At 41.2% G+C, this 21,627-nt stretch overlaps 1 protein-coding gene across 1 annotated transcript in view; it reads left to right on the forward strand.

The window, feature by feature from the left end:
• LOC143023123 (uncharacterized) overlaps positions 1 to 20,958 on the forward strand; it is a 31,615-nt gene extending 10,657 nt beyond the window's left edge. The window contains exons 2-6 of the mRNA XM_076181632.1: positions 2,777 to 2,994; positions 17,793 to 18,128; positions 18,284 to 18,451; positions 18,949 to 19,020; positions 19,388 to 20,958. Of these exons, the coding sequence (XP_076037747.1) occupies positions 2,881 to 2,994; positions 17,793 to 18,128; positions 18,284 to 18,451; positions 18,949 to 19,020; positions 19,388 to 19,615 (918 nt within the window). The 5' untranslated portion in view covers positions 2,777 to 2,880 and the 3' untranslated portion in view covers positions 19,616 to 20,958. The remainder of the gene's footprint in view (positions 1 to 2,776; positions 2,995 to 17,792; positions 18,129 to 18,283; positions 18,452 to 18,948; positions 19,021 to 19,387) is intronic.
• Positions 20,959 to 21,627: the final 669 nt, after the last annotated feature.

A 21,627-nucleotide genomic window follows, 5' to 3' on the forward strand; every position in this document is an offset into this window, starting at 1 on the left:
TGTGTATATATTTATTTTCTTATTTCCATTCTTTCCACATCCATGGAAAGAATGAGTGAAAAGAGACTAATTAAAGAGGTGTGGAAGGCAGAGGTGGAGGGAGTGAACTTGAGGGGTGACCAACGATGAAATGGATAGGATAAAAGGGGCATTGAGCAAAAAGGAAATGTCTTTTGAGCAAGGAAGGGAGAAAACAGGAGATAGGGTTGAATGGGGAATTGCTGTGTACAGATGATACTGTGATGCAAAGTAGAGAGGGGGTGGAGGATGTGGGGAGTTAGAGAGTGGTTATGCATGAACGACATTTTGACGCAGCCTGAAGGGGTTTCTCCCTGTCTTCTCTTTTTTTGCAAGAGGGGACAGAGCTGGAGGGTTGCCAATTAAGTGAGGGATCCTTGCTGTGAATGTGTTGTGTCTTGCTGCATTGCTTCTGACCCAGGGCAGTAGACAGGATGCAGGGATGACCTGTCATCCATGAGGAGCTAAGATGAGAGGGAAGAAAAGGTGGTGGATGGGTGTTGAATGGGTGGGAATGAAGTGGGTAGGAGTGGGTATATGCCTTTTGACCTGGCTACTTCTCTGATAAGGGAGAAAAAGCCCTTGGTATATAAATATATATATATATATATATATATATATATATATGTATACTAGTCTTTCTTCACTCATTCTATCCATGTGTCCAAACCATCCTAATATTCTTTCATCAACCCTATCTCCCAACTCCCTTTCCACCCCTGTTCTCCTCCTCACCTCCTCATTTCTCACTCTATCTAGCCTAGTAACCCCCATCATACTTCTCAGACACCTCATCTCAAACACATTCAAACTCCTTTTCTTTTCCTCTCTTATGTTCCATGTTTCTGCCCCATACAGACTAGTAAAAGAGGTATGAAAGACTAGTAAAAGAGGTATGGAAGGCAGATGTGGAGGGAGTGAACATGAGGGGACGTCTTAGGATGAGGTGGATGGATGGGGTGAAGGGGGCTTTGGGGAAGAGGGGAATGTCTGTTGAGGAAGGATGGGAGAGGACAGAAGACAGGGGCGAATGGAGAATGGTTGTATATGGATGATGTTGTGATGCATGAGGTGGAATGGGCGGGGGGATGGGGGGTGAGGTAGTATGTGTGAGCAAAATTTGATGCAGCCCGAAGGGATTTCTCCCCGTCTTCTCTTTTTATGCAATGGGGGGACGGAGAGGGGGGGTCGCCGATTTAATGAAGCGGCCTTGCTGTGGATGTGCTGTGTCTTGCGACACTGCTTCTGACCCAGGGCAGTGGACAAGGTGCAGGGATGACCCGTCATCCAGGAGGTGCTAAGATAAGAGGGAGGGTGTGGAGTGTATTCAGGGATGGAATGGGTGGGAATGATTTTATGCCTTTTCCTTTTTGGCTAGCTCCCTTATAAGGGGGAAAAAGCCTTGGTATATGTATGTATGTATCGTATATTTCCGTGTATAAGACGACCTTTGTATAAGACGAGATACAAAATTAGAGCAAATTTTTATTAATTTATCTCATATCGGTAGTATAAGACGACTGTTAAAATACAAAAGCATCAGTGTATCAAACCTACCGTACAAAAATAATTGTTTTGATTACGTTTATCAGCTGTTTTTTCCGCTTTTTCTCTTTTCTTTCTCATTACTTAACTGTATCCTTATACCAGATAAATTACTTACTGTATCCTTATAAATTCAAAATAAATGAAATAAAGCAAATCATGTATCATGATTTTCTGAGAACACACGTCAACTAACAAAAATGATTTGTTTACGCTCCTGGTTCGACTACTGTAATATACTTTTTTTATTGATAAACGTTTTATGTACTGAAATCCAAAGTTTCTATTTTCAGTTTTAAAAATTACTGAAAAGTTATCAAAAGGAAAAGGTTGCTATGAACGCAACCAGTGCTCGATGTTTACATTTTTTTCAGCTGATTTAAATGTGTTTACATAGAGTACTTAAAAGTACTGTAGTTTCATTAATATAGAATTATTCCTCAAATTTATTAACAATTGCCATTTACTATAAAGATATGCCAATAATATATAAGGTAAATATGGTTTAATTACCTTTATTACCAGCTCGCTGGCTGAGTGGGTTAGGGTGTCGTTACTTGCGGCGAAGGTCGAGGGGATGGCGGTTTGAATCCTGCCACCAGCGAAGTTGAACCAAGGGCATGGTTCGTTAAATTCCACGCTACAAAGCCCTCTGTGAGGGGCACCGTCCTAGCCTCCCGATAGGGGGGAGTTTGTGACGTTAAACCATATCATCATTACCAGTTCTTATCATAATGTGAATCATTTCCTGTGTATCGGTGGTTATCGGCAGGCTAGCCTACCAAGTCATCTCATGTAGAATTCAAGGTCTGATTTTTATAATGGTAGTATAAGACGACCCCCCATTTTAAGGGGTGAATTTTTGGATTTTAGGGTCGTCTTATATGTGGAAATATACGGTATGTATGTGTATATATATATATATATATATAAATTGATTTATTATTCATGCCTGTCTGCAGTGCGAGTATTAGTGTTTGGAGTATCCTGATATATAGCCATTCTAAAATGCTTTTGTAATTTTTGTTGATTTCTGTTTCCCTTTTTTTAGTCTGTTGCTGGTCAAAAGCCTTATTATCTATTGCCAGTATGACTTATCAAGTGCCAATTTCTTGCTGAAGCCTGCCAATACACTTTTCTTGCTCAAATATTTTTAGATATTAATTTATTGAAGGAAAGTTGATATTAAAAACAAATCTTGATCTTATTTCAGAAAATGTAGATGTATCATTACATACAAAGAGGGAAGGAGCTGCCAAGCTGGAGGTGGTTCCTGCCCTTCTTCACCAGTGGCTTAGTCTTGGTATTGATGGCTTCATGTTCCTTGACATTGAAAAATTGGTGTCTGAAGATGGGCTCCTTAACTCAATGCATCAGTGGCGCAATGTCCTAGATTCTTACCACCGAGGACATTTAGACCGGATAATGATGGTGAGTGTGATCAGATCTGTGTTGTAAGTTGTCGTCAGTTCCCTTTTCTAGAAAGGGTCTTCGTACACCATTTCCATGCACATATCAAACATGCACAGGTTCCCACAGATTGCATGTGTGTATGCATTCATTGTGCACATGCATCCCTTCAAATGTGCACATCTGACTCGCAGATTGTTAGTATGTGTGTTTCACCTGAGCACACTCACACACCCACAGTTTGCATGTGTGTTTGCATGTCCATGACTTACATATAGTGAGCTCATATGTGTGTTAATGTGTATTCATGCATACACACACAGACATATCATTTGCGAGTTGTGAGTACCTGCTTGCCTGCATGTGATACATGGACATGTCCAACTCACAGGTTGCATATATTTACCTAGTTGTATTATACAGGAAGGGAAATTATGCTTGTAGTGACCCATCTTTGTATCTCTCAACATCTACTTTGTTCTTATTCTTGTATGGTGTTTGCACACACTATTGTTTTGTCTAATTTGTTCCAGACATCCACCACTCTGTGGAAAACTTTTTCTCTTTTTTTGTCAGATCTCTTCTATAACTCCTTTTTGAGTTTCATTTCATGTCCTTGTTTTTCTTTTATCCTACTTTAATAAGTCTTCTCTGTCAAGGACTTCCATGCCTTTCATGATTCTGTAAATGGCCAACAGATCTCCTTTATATCTTCTTTGTTTCAGGGTTTGTAGTTCTAGTTTGGACAATTTTGTTTGTATGTCAATTTTGAAAGTGTTGGGGCCATCTTTGTCGTTGCTTTATGTAATCTGTGAGGTGTTCTTGTGTGTGGCATTTGCATATGTGCATGCATGCAAATAAACACATGGGCACACATGCATATGTTTCTATGAGTGTGCACATGTACAGGCATGTATTTACCTATTTGTATTTTAAGGGGTGAGAGCTATGCTCATAGTGACCCATTTTTGTATCTCTCCACATCCAGTTTGTTCTTAAAATCTTGTATACTTTCGACACTCGCTATTTCCCTGTTTAGTTTGTTCCAGACATCAATCACTCTGTGTGGGAAGCTATTCTTTTTCAAATCTCTTCTGTAACTGTCCTTCTTTAGCTTCTTCTCGTGTCCTCTTGTTTCTCTTCTGTCCCATTTGAATAAGTCATCTCTATCAAGAACTTTCATCCCTTTTATAATTCTGTTGATAGATGTAATTTATCTAATCTTTGTTCATATGTCAAATTTGAGAGTGTAGGTACCATTTTTGTCACTACTCTTTAAATTCTTTCTAATTTCTTTGTTTTTTGTACGAGGTGCCCATACTCCAATTTAGGTCTTATCAATGTAATTAATTATTTTCTTTACCATTTCTTTATCCATGTAGTCGAAGGCCACTTACATTGATCTTAATAAGTTAAAAGTCTCTCCAACTAGTTTATTGACATGTTTATCAGGTGTGAAGTCACTTGAGGTAATTACTCATAGGTCCTTTTCTAAGTCGACTTTTTTGACTTCCTTGGTACCAATTTTGTATTGACCTGATATTCTATTTTTGCTTTTTCCAAATTCCATTATACTGCATTTCTTAATGTTAAAGTTCACTTCACACCTCTGATTCCATTTCCATATTTTGTCTAGGTCTTCGTGAAGCATTCTGCAATCTTCTTCTGTGCTTACTTTCTTAAGTAATTTGGCATCATCAGTAAAGAAGTTCATGTAACACTTCAGTCCCTCATCCATATAATTTATATATATGGCAAACATTAAAGGAGCCAACACAGAACCCTGTGGGATGCCACTTATCATATCTTCCCAGTTTTAGTTCTTGTCTCTAAGTACCACTCATTTTTCTCCCACTCAAAAAATCTTTCATCCATTCCAGTAGCTTACCTTGTATTCCTCCCATTATTTCAATTTTTCTTATTAGCTTTCTATGTACTGTAGTACTTTGTCAAAGGCCTTCTGCAAGTCCAAGACGGCGCAATCTGCCCAGCCATCTCTTGTATTATTTCTAGGAGCTGTCAATAGTTTTTATGAGAGTAGTAGAGCATGTGTCATGATTAGAAATGGAGAGAGTGAGTGGTTCGAGGTAAAGGTGGGACTTCATCAAGGATGCGTTATGTCTCCCTAGTTGTTCAACTTATACATGGATGGGGTAGTGCGAGAGGTAAATGCAAGGGTGGAGGGTCAGGGATTGGAGATGGTTAAAGAAAATGGAGAAAAGTGGGAGGTGAGCCAGCTGTTGTTTGCAAACGACACTGCACTTGTGCAGGATTGGAGGAGGCATTGAGGAAGTTGGTGGCAGAGTTTGGGAGAGTGTGTGAAAGATGAAAGCTGAAGATGAATGTGGGTAAAAATAAGGTGATGAGATGTACGAGGGGTGAAAGTGGCAGCAGACTGGAAATGAGCATTAAGGGAGAGTGACTGGAGGAAGTGGATAGTTTTAGATACTTGGGTGCAAATGTGGCAGGAAAAGGTGGAGTGGAGGTGGAGGTAGAATGTAAATTGAGAGAAGCGAGTAAATGCCTTGGTTGATTAAAAAGTGTAATGAGGAATAGACATTTGAGAATGGATGCTAAGAGGAGACTGTATGAAGGAGTGATTGTGCCAACAGCACTGTATTGGGCAGAAACATGGAACATAAGAGAGGAAGAGAGAAGAAGTTTGAATGTGTTGGAGATGAGGTGTCTGAGAAGTATGATAGGGGTTACTAGGCTAGATAGAGTGAGAAATGAGGAGGTGAGGAGGAGAACAGGGGTGGAAAGGGAGTTGGGAGATAGAGTTGATGAAAGAGTATTTGGATGGTTTGGACACATGGAAAGAATGAGTGAAGAAAGACTAGTAAAAGAGGTATGGAAGGCAGATGTGGAGGGAGTGAACATGAGGGGACGTCTAAGGATGAGATGAATGGATGGGGTTAAGGGGGCTTTGGGGAAGAGGGGAATGTCTTTTGAGGAACGATGGGAAAGGACAGAAGACGGGTGAATGGAGAATGGTTGTATATGGATGATGTTGTGATGCATGAGGTGGAATGGGTGGGGGGATGGGGGGTGAGGTAGTATGTGTGAGCAAAATTTGACGCAGCCCGAAGGGATTTCTCCCCGTCTTCTCCTTTTCTGCATGGGGGGACGGAGAGGGGGTTGCCGATTTAATGAAGCGGCCTTGCTGTGGATGTGCTGTGCCTTGCGACACTGCCTCTGACCCAGGGCAGTGGACAGGGTGCAGGTATGACCCATCATCCGGGAGGTGCTAAGATAAGAATGAGGGTGGAGGGGAGTGGAGTGTATTTAGGGATGGAATGGGTGGGAATGATTTTATGCTTTTTTCTTTTTGGCTACCTCCCATATAAGGGGGGAAAAGCCTTGGTATATGTATGTATGTAAAAACAAATTAAGTTTGTGGTACCCGATCTTCCACTTCTAAAGCCAAATTGTTTAGAGTTTAGTACTTTATTCTCCTCCAAGTGTTTGATCCATTTATTCCTGATAACCTTTTCACATATTTTTGCTACTGTGCATGTAAGGGGTACTGGTCTGAAGTTTGTAGGGTTTTCTTTGTTTCCTCCTTTATATATTGGTACAATGTTTGCATATGGGGTATTGGCTGCATGTTATTGTGACAAAGTAGCATGCAGTTGATACTTTAGGATCTATATGGGGTGCTCCTATGGACCAGAGCCACACATCATTTTGTCTGTGATGAAGGAAAACACTGTTCATAGAGAAATGACACTTTTATACTACAACTGTCCCTCCATTATGCTGTCCCCCAACCCCTTGTTACTGTGCTGTACCATTTCTCTGAATATTCATTTCCTTTTTTTGCCTACCCTGTGGTGGGGGAAAAGAATGCTACCACCAAGTCTTTCCACTTGAGTCATAAAAGGCGACAAAAATGGGACAGGCGATGGGATTAGGAGTCCTGCTACCTGTTGCCCCAAAGGGGACATTCCTAAAAAAAGTAAAGGCATAAGAGGTCTAGGAGTTTTCCAACCAGTACCTTAAGGTTTGGGTCTTTTAACCTCTTCACTCCGGGGCACATCACACGTCTGGCAGCATTAGCTGCCCGACGTGTGATGTTGCGTTATAATAATCGCATACATGCATACATATACCAAGGCTTTTTCCCCCTTACAAGGGAGGTAGCCAAAAAGAAAAAGGCATAAAATCATTTCCACCCATTCCATCTCTGAATACACCCCACACCCCTCCACCCTCTCTCTTATCTTAGCATCTCCTGGATGATGGGTCATCCCTGCACCTTGTCCACTGCCCTGGGTCAGAAGCAGTGTCGCAAGACACAGCACATCCACAGCAAGGCCGCTTTATAAAATCGGCGACCCCCCCTCTCCGTCCCCCCATTGCATAAAAGGAGAGGACGGGAAGAAATCCCTTCGAGCTGTGTCAAATTTTGCTCACACATACTACCTCACCCCCCATCCCTCTTTCCATTCCACCTCATGCAATCACAACATCATCCATATACAACCATTCTCCATTCACCCCTGTCTTCTGTCCTTTCCCGTCCTTCCTCAACAGACATTCCCCTCTTCCCCAAAGCCCCCTTCACCCCATCCATCCACCTCATCCTAAGATGTCCCCTCATGTTCACTCCCTCCACATCTGCCTTCCATACCTCTTTTACTAGTCTTTCTTCACTCATTCTTTCCATGTGTCCAAACCATCCTAATACTCTTTCATCAACCCTATCTCCCAGCTCCTTTTCCAACCCTGTTCTCCTCCTCACCTCCTCATTTCTCACTCCATCTAGCCTAGTAACCCCTATCATACTTCTCAGACACCTCATCTCAAACACATTCAAACTCCTTCTCTCTTCTTCTCTTATGTTCCATGTTTCTGCCCCATAGAGTGCTGTTGGCACAATCACTCCTTCATACAGTCTCCTCTTAGCATCCATTCCCAAATGTCTATTCCTCATTACACTCTTTAATCCACCAAGGCATTTACTCGCTTCTCTCAATTTACATTCTACCTCCACCTTCATTCCACCTTTTCCTGCCACATTTGCACCCAAGTATCTAAAACTATCCACTTCCTCCAGTCTCTCTCCCTTAATGCTCACTTCCAGTCCACTGCCACTTTCACCCCTTGTACATCTCATCACTCTTACTTTTACCCACATTTATCTTTAGCTTTCATCTATCACATACTCTCCCAAACTCTGCCACCAACTTCCTCAGTCCCTCCTCCGATCCGGCCACAAGCGCAGTGTCGTCCAGAAACAACAGCTGGCTCACCTCCCACTTTTCTCCATTTTCTTTAACCATCTCCAATCCCTGACCCACTACCCTTGCATGTACCTCTTGCACCACCCCATCCATTTATAAGTTGAACAGCCAGGGCAACATAACGCATCCTTGACAAAGTCCCTCCTTTACCTCGAACCACTCACTCTCTCCATTTCCAATCCTGACACAAGCTTTCCTACTCTCATAAAAACTCTTGACAGCTCCCAGAAGCTTTCCTCCTATCCCATATATCTGCATAACCTCCCACAGTGCCTTTGTGTCTACCCTATCATAAGCCTTTTCCAGATCCATAAAAGCCCAAAAAACATCCTTCCCTTTTCTCACATATCTGTCTTACCACAAGGATCTGATCTACACAACCTCTACCTGTCCTAAATCCACACTGTTCCTCACCAATTACTCCTTCTGTTCCTCTCCTAATCCTCTCAATCAAGATCCTCCCATAAGCCTTCCCAACTACACTTAACAATCTAATCCCTCTGAAACTACTACATTCACACTTGTCCCCTTTTTCCTTGTAAAGAGGAACTATACAGGCACTCCTCCAGTCCTCCAGCACTCTACCCTCTCTCCAGCAAACATTAAATAACCTCACCAGCCAGTCCACCATCACTGTACCTCCCTTATAATCGCATTATTGAAAATAAAGTCAGTGCTCAGTTGTTCATTCTCTTTCACCCGTGAATTCTGATAACCATAGAAAATATGATTAAGCCAGTTTAGAGAGAATGAAGGTTACTTAGGACTACAATAAATATAATCAAGACGGCGACGTCGGCATCATCGTGTACCCACTTGCTCCTCATGACGCCTACGTAGGCGTTACCGTATGGAAGTGGTTAATGTGCGTGGATGTGGTACAGATGAGAGTAAAAGGGAAGGGATAGGCAGTATGTTTGTGAGAAGAAAGATGGATGTGCTGGCTTCGAGTGAAACTAAAATGAAAGGGAGGGGCGAATGTGATTTTGGGAGTGTAATTGGGAGGTACTCAGGAGTGAAGAGGGGACAAGTGAGGGAAGGGGTGGCTATACTAGTAAGTGAAGAAGTAGGTAAATGTGTAGTGGAGTGGACGGAGGTTTCTTCAAGGTTGATGTGGATGAAAGTCAAGCAGGGAAGGGAGATGTGGGTTTTTGTAAGTGCGTATGGACCTGGTAGTGAGAAGAGCGTAGAGGAAAGGGAGGCTTTTTGGGTAGATTTAAATGAGTGCATAGAGGGATTAGGGAGAAATGTCAATGTAGTTGTATTGGGAGACCTTAATGCTAGGGTAGGAAATGAACCAATAGATGGAGTGATCAGGAAATATGGAGTTCCAGGTAAAAATTGTAGTGGAGAAATGATGGTGGATATGTGTCTTGAAAGAGAGTTGATGATAGCAAATACAGTGTTTAGGAAGAAAGTCAAGCATAAGTACACATGGGAAAGGGTGGTGGATGGAAGGGTGGCAGATAGAGCATTAATGGACTATATAATGGTGACCAGCAGTATGGTAGGAAGAGTTAAAGATGTACATGTTCTAAGGGGAGAGAGTGGGGGGAATATCAGATCATTTTCTGGTGGAAGGTAAATTGAGAGTGGAGAATAGGCGGAGAAAGAGGGAAAGGGCAGAAGGTAGGGAGGTACGTAGAGTGAACTGCTTAAATGAGAAAGAAAAGGAGAATAAGTATAAGAAGAAGCTGAGAGAGGAGTGGGAGGTAGTGAAGGATAGAGTAGAACTAGGAGTGGAGGAGGAATGGCAATGGTTCAAGGAGGGAGTCATAAGGTGTGCAAGGATGGTGTGTGGAACGAGGAGGGTGGGAGGAAATAGAAGGAAGGGTAGTGAATGGTGGGATGAGGAAGAGAAGAAGGGTGTAGAAGAGAAGAAGCAGGCTTTCATAGATTGGCTACAAATTAGGACAAGGGAATCGTATGAGCGGTACAAAGTAAAGAGAAGGGAAGTTAAGCATAAGATAAAGGAAGCAAAGAGGAGAGCAGATGTGAGATGGGGTAAGACTATGACAGAAAATTTTGAAAGCAATAAAAAGATGTTTTGGAAAGAAATTAAAAGAGGAAGAGGAGGTGAATCAAGTAGAGAAAAAAAAGTAAAAGGTGCAGATGGACAGATGATAATGGAAGAGAAGGCAGTGAGAGGAAGGTGGGTAGAGTATTTTAGGGAGTTGCTAAATGTGAAGGAGGATAGGGAGGGAAAGATAGCTGCAGTGGGAAATGCTAAGAAAATGAGAGTGATGAGTGAGGAAAATGGAGGAGAAATAGGGAAAGATGAAGTGAAAGCAGCTGTTAAGATGATGAGAGCAGGTAAAGCATCTGGGTTGGATGGATGCCATACAGAATGTCTGAAGAAAGGAGGTACAGTTACGGTGGACTGGCTGGTGAGGTTATTTAATGTTTGTTTAAGAGAGGGTAGAGTGCCGGAGGACTGGAGGAGTGCCTGTATCATTCTGCTTTACAAGGGAAAAGGGAACAAGTGTGAGTGTAGTAGTTTCAGAGAGATCAGCTTGTTGAGTGTAGTTGGGAAGGCTTTTGAGAGGGTCTTGATTGATAGGATTAGGAGAGGAACAGAAGGAGTAATTGGTGAGGAACAGTGTGGTTTTAGGACAGGTAGAGGTTGTGTAGATCAGATTTTTGTGGTAAGACAAATATGTGAGAAAACTATAGGAAAAGGTAAGGATGTTTTTTGGGCTTTTATGGATCTGGAAAAGGCTTATGACAGGGTTGGCAGGAAGGCATTGTGGGAGGTACTGCAGATATGTGGGATAGGAGGAAAGTTGTTAAGAGCAGTCAGGAGTTTTTACGAGGGTAGTAGAGCTTGTGATAGGATTAGAAATGGAGACAGTGAATGGTTTGAGGTAAAGGTGGGACTTCGTCAGGGATGTGTTATGTCGCCCTGGCTGTTCAATCTATAGTACATGGATGGGGTAGTGCGAGAGGTGAATGCAAGGGTAGTGGGTAGGGCGATGGAGATGGTTAAAGAAAATGGAGAAAAGTGGTAAATAAGCCAGTTGTTGTTTGCTGACAATACTGCACTTGTAGCAGGATCAGAGGAGGGATTGAAGAAGTTAGTGAAGTTTGAGAAGGTGTGTGAAAGAAGGAAGCTGAAGATAAATGTGAGCAAAAGTAAGGTGATGAGATGTACAAGGGGAGAGAGTGACAGCAGGCTGGAGGTGAGCATTAAGGGAGAGCAACTGGAGGAAGTGGATAGTTTTAGATATTTGGGTGTGAATGTGGCAGGAAAGGGAGGAGTGGAGGTGAAGGTGGAATGTAGATTGAGAGAAGCAAGTAAATGCCTTGGTGAATTGAAAAGTGTAATGAGAAATAGACATCTGGGAATGGATACTAAGAGGAGGTTATATGAAGGAGTGATTGTGCCAACAGCACTGTATGGGGCAGAAACATGGAACATAAGAGAGGAAGAGAGAAGGAGTTTGAATGTGTTTGAGATGAAATGTGTTAGAAGTATGATAGGGGTTACTAGGCTGGATTGAGTGAGGAATGAGGAGGTGAGGAGGAGAAGAGGGGTGGAAAGGGAATTGGGAGATAGGGTTGATTAAAGAGTATTAGGATGGTTTGGACACATGGAAAGAATGAGTGAAGAAAGATTAGTAAAAGAAGTGTGGAAGGTAGAGGTGGAAGGAGTGAATATGAGGGGGCATCCTAGGATGAGATGGATGGATGGGGTAAAAATGGCATTACAAAATAGATGAATGTCTGTTGAGGAAGGACGGGAGAGGACAGAAGATAGGGGTGAATGGAGAAAGGTTGTGTATAGATGATGCTGTGATGCATGAGGGGGAGTGGGTTGGGGATGGGGGGTGAGGAAGTATGTATGAATAATTTGACGCAGCCCGAAGGGATTTCTCCCTGTCTTCTCCTTTTCTGCATGAGGGGATGGAGAGGGGGGGGTCACCGAATTAATGAAGTGGCCTTGCTGTGGATATGCTGTGTCTTGCGACACTGCTTCCGACCCAGGGCAGTGGACAGGATGCAGGAATGACCTGTCATCCAGGAGGTGCTAAGATGAGAAGGAGGGTGGAGGGGAGTGGAATATGTAGGGGATGGAATGGGTGGGAGTGGTTTCTATGCCTTTTTCTTTTTGGTCTCTTTTTATTTGGTCTCTTATTTCTTTCTGTGTTACCTCTATTTCTTTCATTTTGGGGGATCTTTCTCATTGTCCATCTTCCCAAATTTGTGAGCTCTCAATTGTAAAAACAGACCTGAAATATCTGATCATAACTTCAGCCATTTCTTTGTCATCTATGTATTCTTTATCTCCTTCACGCAGTTTCACTATTTTGTGTTTGTCTTTTAATTTATCATTTACATATCTGTAAAAGAGTTTGATGAGATGTACAAGGGGTGAAAGTGGGAACAGACTGGAAGTGAGCATTAAGGGAGAGCAACTGGAGGAAGTGGATAGTTTTAGATACTTGGGTGCAAATGTGGCAGGAAAGGGAGGAGAGGAGGTGGAGGTAGAATATAGATTGAGAGAAGTGAGTAAATGCCTTGGTGAATTAAAAAGTATAATGAGAAATAGACAATTGGGAATGGATGCTAAGAGGAGATCGTATGAAGGAGCGATTGTGTCAACAGCACTGTATGGGGCAGAAACAGAGAACATAAGAGAGGAAGAGAAGGAGTTTGAATGTTTGAGATGAGATGTCTGAGAAGGTATGGAAGGCAGATGTGGAGGGAGTGAACATGAGAGGACGTCCTAGGATGAGATGGATGGATGGGGTGAAGGGGGCTTTGGGGAAGAGGGGAATGTCTTTTGAGGAAGGACGGGAGAGGACAGAAGACAGGGGTGAATGGAGAATGATTGTATATGGATGATGTTGTGATGCATGAGGTGGAATGGGTGAGGGGATGGGGTGTGTGTGAGGTAGTATGTGTAAGCAAAATGTGACACAGCCCAAAGGGATTTCTCCCCATCTGCTTTTCTGCATGGGGTGACGGAGAGGGGGGGTCGCCAATTTAATGAAGCGGCCTTGCTGTGACTTGCAACACTGCCTCTGACCCAGGGCAGGGGACAAGACACAGGGATGACCCATCATCCAGGAGGTGCCAAGATAAGAGGGAGGGTAGAGGGTGGAGGGGAGTGGAATGTATTAGGGATGGAATGGGTGGGAATGATTTTTTTTTTTTTCTGCAGAAAAAGCCCTTGATATATGTATGTAAAAGAGTTTAGGTTTATCCTTGCATTTGTCTATAACAGCTTTTTCATAGTTTCTTTTTTCTTTCCTACATATATTCACATATTCGTTCCTAAATTTATATATGTTTGCCATTTGGGCAAGAGTGTGCTCAGTGAATGTACATACATATGCAGACAGGCAAATATACACTCATTGCTTGTGTATGCACATGGACACCTCAGTGCATGGACATTCCTGAACACACAAGCACACATATGCATGTACTTTTGTGTTCATTTGTGTACATGCACACTTACAAATGGGCACACACGTGAGTACAGCATTGGGACGAAGGAAGTGAAGTGTGATCTCCCCCATGAGGGAAATAACAATAACACAAAAAGAAATAATGGATCAATTAACGGACCTTGACATTAAGAAATCACATGGCCGGGACAGAATTGCAAATTTCATACTAAAAGGATGTAAAGAAGAACTAATGGACAAAATATACAACATAATAAGTTCCTCATGCAAAGAAAGAAAAATACCAAAAGACTGGAAAAATGCCAACATTGTACCAATATATAAAGGAGGAAACAAGGAAGAACCAACTAATTACAGACTGCATTGTACACAATCATGCATGCCAACAACACAATATACATTTTATAAGGGATTTTTAGGAAAAACCCATTCCAGCTGTGTCGTTCCTCAGGAAGACCGGATTGTTCAGCCTGACAGTCTAGGGAAGGACGACAACAACATCTACGACAAAGTCACTTCACTTTCATGACAGCCTCTTTCCTCGTCCCCTCATGCGGAAAATAGAAAAGACAGGGAGAAATCTTTTTGGGCTTCATCTAAATATCTATTCACAACTATCCTCCACACAGTCTATCCTTGCCTCCTCCCTTCCTTGCTCAACAGACATTCCTCTCTTGCTCAAAGCACCTTACACCCATCCATCCATCACATCCTTGGTCGTCCCCTCAGGTTCATTCCATCCACTTCTGGTTTCCATACCTCATTTGCTAATCTTTCTTCACTCATGTGTCCAAACCATCCCAGTGCTCTTTCATCAGCCCTATCTGCCATCTCCCTTTCCACCCCCACTCTCCTCCTCACCTCATTTCTTTTTCTATCCAACCATGTCACTCCAACCATACTTCTCACACACTTCATCTCAAGCACATTCAAACTTCTCCTATCTGCCTCTCTTAAAATCCAAGTCTCCACCCCATACAGTTTCATAGGCATGATCATCTCTTCATATAATCACTTTGCATCCATTCCTAAATCCTGATTTCTCATGACACTTCTCAGTCCCCCAAGACATTTACTGGTTCTCTCAATCTGCACTTTACTTTCACCCCTACTCCATTTCCTGGTACATGTGACCCCAAATACTTACAACTATCCACTTCCTCCAGCCTCTCTCCTTTAACCTCTTCAATATGAATCAAATTCTCATGTGCAGTATTGAATGTCTGATATACAATGATTTGATGATGCATCACAATACTCATGTTATGAAATATAAAGTCACTGCTGATTTACTTGTTCTCTTTCACTCTGAGTAATAATAATCATAGAAAAAGTGATCAAGCCAGTTCACAGAATTAGGGGGTCACTCAGCTACAACTACAAAATAAATATAATCAGGAAGCCAATGCCGACATCCTTGTATATCCACTTGCGCCTCATGACGCCTATGTAGGCATCATCATACGGAAGAGGTTAAGGCTTACCTTCAACTCACAGCCACTCTCTCCCTCTCACGTGGTACATCTCATCACCTTACTTTTACCCACATTTACCTTTAACTTCCTCCAATTGCATACCTTCCTGAACTACGTCACTAACTGCCTTAATCCCTACTCTGACCCCACCACAAGCACAGTGTTGTTTCCAAACAAAAACTGGCTCATCTACCATTTCTCTCTGCTAACTCTATCTCCAATCCTTTGCCCATTCCCCTCCTATTTACCTCCCATACCACCCCTTCCAGGCACCCATGGAGCAGCTATGGTGACATGACACAGCCCTGATGCAGCCCTACCTTTATTTCAAACCACTCGCTCTCTCTATTTCCAGTCCTAACACAGGCTCTACTACTCTCATAAAGAATCTTGGCTGCCCATAACAGGTTTTCTCTAATCCCATGTAGCTGCAATACCTCCCACAGTGACTTTCTGTCTACACTGTTAAGCTTTTTCCAAATCTATATATAGGCCAAAAAACATCCTTACCATTTACCAAAGCCCTCTCACAAATCTGCCTTACCACAAAAATCTGATCCATACATCTTCTTTTTTAAACCCATACTGCTCCTCGTCAGTTACTCCTTCTGTTCCTTCCCTAATCTTCTCAGTTAAAACCTCCTCTTAAGCCTTTCCAAATGCGCTCACAAACTGATCCCTCTAAACCTACCACAATTACATTTGATTCCTTTTCCTTTGTAAAGTGGAACTATATAGGTACTCCTCCAGTCCTCCCAGCATTCCCATCCCTTAGACACACATTTGTTATTTGAAACCAATTAAAAACAAGGAATTACCTTAACTCTAACCTCCCTTATTTCCATTGTTCTTAATGGGGAAATTATGATTAATTATGCAATATCCACTTAGGCAAGGTTTTTAGGAATGTATTCCTTATGTAATGGAGAATTACCTGTATTACATTTCACATTAAAACACTTAAAGGAGTTACCTGTTGGATATGTGTGGTCGATGGTTTGATGCAGCCTAAAAGGGATTTCTTCCCATCATCTCTATTTTCTTCATGAAGGGATGGAGAGGAGGGGTCGCCAATTAAGTGAAGCAGCCTTGCTGTGGATGTACTGTGTCTTGCTGCATTACTTCTAACCTGGGCAGTGGGCATGAGACAGGGATGACCCTTCATCCATGAGAAGCTAAGAGGGAAATAAAGGTGGTGGGTGGGAGTGGAATGGGTGGGAGTGGATGCCTGCCTTTGACTAGCTACCTTCCATATAAGGGGAAAGAAGCCTTTGGTATATAGATAGACAGACATATTGAGCATGAGGAGACAGAGTGTGTGTGTGTGGGGAGGGGGGCACTGTGTAAGTGAGAGCCCCTGCTGTGGATGTGCTGTGTCTTGCTGCATTGCTTCCAATCCAGGCAGTGGGCAAGAGATGGAGATGACCTTTCATCCATGAGAAACTAAAACAAAAGGGAAACAAGGGTGGTGGTTAGGAGTGGAATGGGTGGGAGTGGTTTTGTGTCTTTGACTTGGCTGCTGCCCCTATAATTGTGAAGAAGTCCTTGGTGTACTCGTATAGATAGATATACAATAGAAGCCCGATGTAACGGATATCAATTTAGCGGAAGCTCAAATTAGCGAACTGCAAATAGCAATAACGAAAATGCTCAACTTAGCGGAAATGGTCCACAAAGTTGACCATTTTCCGCTAGCTGGCCAGACGCGTGTCTACGGAAATAGCTCAGTTTAGCGGGAACGGTCCTCTAAGTTGAGCGTTTTCCGTCAACTGGCCACATGCGTGTCTCAGAGTCCAATGTTACTAGATGTTACCAGATTGTGGTGGTGGAGTCAAGGAAAAATTTATAATTTAGTATTTTGGAGGTATATATATATATATATATATATATATATATATATATATATATATATATATATATATATATATATATATACGTACTATAATATATATACAATAATATATAATTCAGTATATGTATAAAGTATAATTGTAGCAGAAATATATTCAGGTAGAAATAGATGGTCTAATAGGAAAACAAAACAATGAAACCGTAAGTTGATGGGGAAATTCAAAATCAGTACGCGAGAGTAATCACCATGAAAAACACTTGTATAACAACGAACTACGTTTTCTGCAACAACACAACAATAACGCTCACTATCCAAAAACCAACTGCCCAGTCCTAATCGCTAGAATTATGTACATAGAACCAAACACGAAGCTATGACTAATATTCCCCGAAATTCACAGACAGCTCATATCATTGTTACATGACACACACACACACACACACACACACACACACACACACACACACACACACACACACACACACGTTGCAACAAAGTACTGCACATTGCTGTTCGTTTGCAATTCACGATTGTGCTGCCTATAATTCACTTACAATAATATATATACTGTAAGTGTGTGTGTGTACAGTAGGGAATTTTTAGGTACGTATTATTTTTACAATCTGCTCTGGCAACACTGTTACACCAACGCTCACTCGCTCAATTTAACGGAAAATTCACTTTAGCGGACTGGACCTTGGCTGAATTAGTTCGTTAAATCGGGCTTCTACTGTATTGAGCAATGTATTACCTCATAGTTTGTTCACTAGATTTAATGTTTATGTACATTTATATGATGAATTATAGAAAATAATGTATATATGTGATTCAGGTACCTGTAGGGTTTTTGGAGAAGATGCGTGAGTTTGAATTCCCTCATCTGGATCGCCTCATCACAATCGTGGACTTGATCGATGCCCCACTGGACATGAGTGGCATTGAAAAGCTTCCAGAACGGATCCAGTCTGTGGTGGCTTGGGATGCCCACCAGTCTTTCCCATGGATCAACTGGCATGTTGCTACTTTGGCTGCTGGCCACTCGAGTCCTGGTGCACAACACTATAGCTCCATTGGGGCTACCATATTTCTCTTGACTTTGCCTGGCACTGTCTCTGTTCATTATGGAGATGAAATCAACCTCCATGGCCCTAAGCAAGGGAAAGTGGAGGTAAGAAATTGCTTTGAAGTTAGGTGGTGCAAGGGAACATCTTTTTACAGAGTAACTCATTTATTCATGTATCTAGGAATTAGAATGAATATATATTTTTTTCCTGTTAAAGTGTCATTTAACATTGGTTTTAATTCCTATGGTTTATATTACAGCCACATAACTGGACTTCAATTATGCAGTGGACAGACCAAAAATTTGCAGGCTTTAGCACTACAGATCCATGGAAAAGCCTTAGTCCTGGATGGGATTTTAACAATGTCTACAATCACAACCACACAATAGAACCAGTTAGGCAGATGATAAAACTCCGACAAGAAAAGGTGCTTTTCTAGTTATGTTCCTCTAGTCAATCAACCACCACCCACAAAGCAAGTTGGATGGTCATAAAAGTAAAATCCTCCCCACTCTTTTTGCTTCTGTCATATGCATCCATTTTACTTTTTTTCTGCTTAAACCATGCAAAAATTGCACCTCGCCTCTTTTCCAGCATAACTCTTCATCCCTAATGCATCCCTCTTAAGGAGTAGGTCATTTTTTTGTCCATGCATTCCTCTGCAGCTGTCATTCATACATTTTGACTTGTTTAGTATCCTCACTGTGTGCTCTTATAACATCATTTATCCTATCCACCTACTTTACCCTTTGTCTATCCAAGTGAGATGCTTGTTTTTTAATAGTTTAGCAGCACTGAACCTTAGTCTCGGATATTATTCACCAAAAGATGTGTTGGTCATTGTATAATACATGTATACCAAAATCTAGATTTATTTTAAAAGTTAGTTTTATGTAGAGAGGTTTAATTGATTTTATTTTACAGGTTCCAATATATGTTAATGGGATCTTTAACTATGAAGGTGATTATCACCCAACAAAATCAACAAATTACAAGGTAAGAACCTTTGTTATGGAAACTGATATTACACATAATTGGCCATAATCTTTTTAACCTACAGATTTTATTCATATCTCCAGGTGAATCACTCGGATGCTTTAGTTCTCTTCCAGGAGATCTGTGGCCACCAGTTCAGCCTATAAGTGACTCAATGAAGTGATTATGTAGCTCAATCAATCAATTTTGTGTTGCTATCTAGAAAGAGTGAATGTAGGACAGTGTAATACAAAGTACTCTGTGGTGGTTATATCTAGTTTCATGAAGAATACACTTTTATTTACAACATAACTGAGACCATGAGAAATAGTCATCAGTATGCCTAGGCAAACCAATGCTAATATGTGTTGTGTATGTATTTATACAGATGAGGATTGCAAGAGATGGCCTGGTAGTACTTGACCGTTTCTACCCACGGCGTCACCAGTATGCTGTCATCTCTAATCTAAGTCCACAGCTGCTGGATGCGGATATATCTCACCTTTACTATGGTGGAGCTGTTGCAGTGTCATCCCATGATAAGGAGGGTTACCTTATCTTTAAGAATGTCACTTTGGCACCTGGGGAAGGACTTCTTTGTATTTTGGACAAGTAACAGCAGACTCTTGTGGGATTGAATATTGAAAAAGTGTGCATGTTAAGCATAATGGCTATATTTTCATGATCTTTATGAACTGTAGGGTTTCTCATGACTGCACCTGTGGTATAAGGCTGTCAACAGCTGTGCAGTGAATTGTTTGTTGTCTCTTTTTAAGGAAAGAGGGTGAGGGTATTTGCTGAAGATGGTTATGACAATATTGTATATTTTTTACAGGTTCATGTGACAACATTTATAGAACAAAATGATATGACTGTTGAAAAAGAATTAAGTTGCTCAGGGTATAATTGCACAATACCTTGAAATATTATATGAAATAGATTGAAATATGCTATTAGTATTCTTTTATGAAGTAGGAAGGTGGAAAGAAGGATAGCATGAAGCCATTTTGTTTAAGGGAAGATGGAGGAAAAACTAGTCAAACCTGTACAGCAGAATATTTAATCTTTGAGTTTTACTTGTTTCCTTACTATTTCATAGGGAATTGAGAATAATGATAATAATTATTGCCTTGGGTTTCACTGACTGGAAACCTACTGTAGTAAAGAGTGAGCTTTGGGCTTTCCCATAGATCTGAGAAGAAATAGACTGATGTAATTTTTTAATTTCTTTATTTTATTTCTTTATTTATTTATTTATTTTTTTATATATTTATTTATTATTTATTTATTTATTTTCTTTTCTTTTTCTTTTTTGTGGGTCTGTTGCCTGTTATCATGAGGTGGGGAGCAGTTACCGATTGTCAGCTCCCCTCATGTGAGAATGTTGAGAAACGGTAATCAAAGTTGATAGAGCTTTTAAGATTGGTCTGGAGACAGAGCGCCCTTTGGAGCTACACTTCCAGATGGAGGTGAAGGTGTCAATGGGATATGAAGGCAGGTGGCAGGGAGACCATTATTTTTGACATCCATTTCCCTGGACCACCATATATTGTAACAAATGTCTTGTGTGAAGAGTTTGTTCAGTTTGAATGCTTATTAGTCTTGTCTGTTCAGTAATGGTATTTTATGCCAAGTCCCATTAAAAAGAAAATAAAAAAGTGCTGTAACTGTTTTCAAGTGGAATTTACTAGGTGGATACTGATACTGATGGGTTTGTGAATGGGAGTGGAGTGGGTGGGGATAAAATGGGTGGGAGTGGAATTATGCCTTTTGACTTTGGCTACCTCCCTTTAAAGGGGAAAAAAGCCCTTAGTATTATGTATGTAGATACTGATGCATTCATGTCTTTAGTACGGGTTGATTTTAGGAGGTGCTGAGATAGGAAGGGCATTGAATAGTAATTAATGTGTATGAAGTTGGTGTGTGTCCATCTCCTGTGTAGGAGAAAAAGTAGCCTACAGTATTTTTTCAGCCTCGGAGTCTCCTGAGAAAGCTGACAACAGCCATCAGTAGAGGTGATATATTTCAAACTGGAGTGTTTTAAGTTAACATGAAAGCTATTGTCTAAGAAAGAAAAGGGTGTTTAGAATAACTTGTTTTTGTGCTGTGGTCTAGGTGGAAAAGGATATATGCAAGTTAACAGATTTGTCACCAATATGGAGTGCTTGTAACTGAAGATATTCTGGTTAAGGGATGAATTATCCATAGACGATGTACTTTTTATTGCAAATACCAGCAGATTCCCTGAATTTTATTACTTGTTTTTGTCTTTATATGTGGTGATGTTGTTGAAAATAAGTGTTGTTATTGTTTTCAAAACTTGTGGATGCTTTGTGTGTGTGTATGTGTGCATGTGTATGTCTGTATGTGTAGGACAAAGAGTACATCATGTATTTTTGTTATTTTAGAAAGTAATTCTTTCCTTAAGTTGATGTACTTCATAGGTATTTGTTCAGGCTAAGACCAGATGATGTTACTTAGTTCATGGGTGAACTTAGGACAAAAGGACAGGTTTAGGGGGTGGAGGGGTTCTTTATCTATTAAGAATCCCTTTTTGTCCTAATTTCATCCCACAACTGAGTAAATTATCAGGGTCATTCCATATGAAACCTACCAATGACTTATAAC

This window comes from Oratosquilla oratoria, unplaced genomic scaffold (genome assembly GCF_046742065.1).
Source record: "Oratosquilla oratoria isolate Oo_2021 unplaced genomic scaffold, ASM4674206v1 SCAFFOLD45, whole genome shotgun sequence".
Classification (NCBI taxonomy): domain Eukaryota; kingdom Metazoa; phylum Arthropoda; class Malacostraca; order Stomatopoda; family Squillidae; genus Oratosquilla; species Oratosquilla oratoria.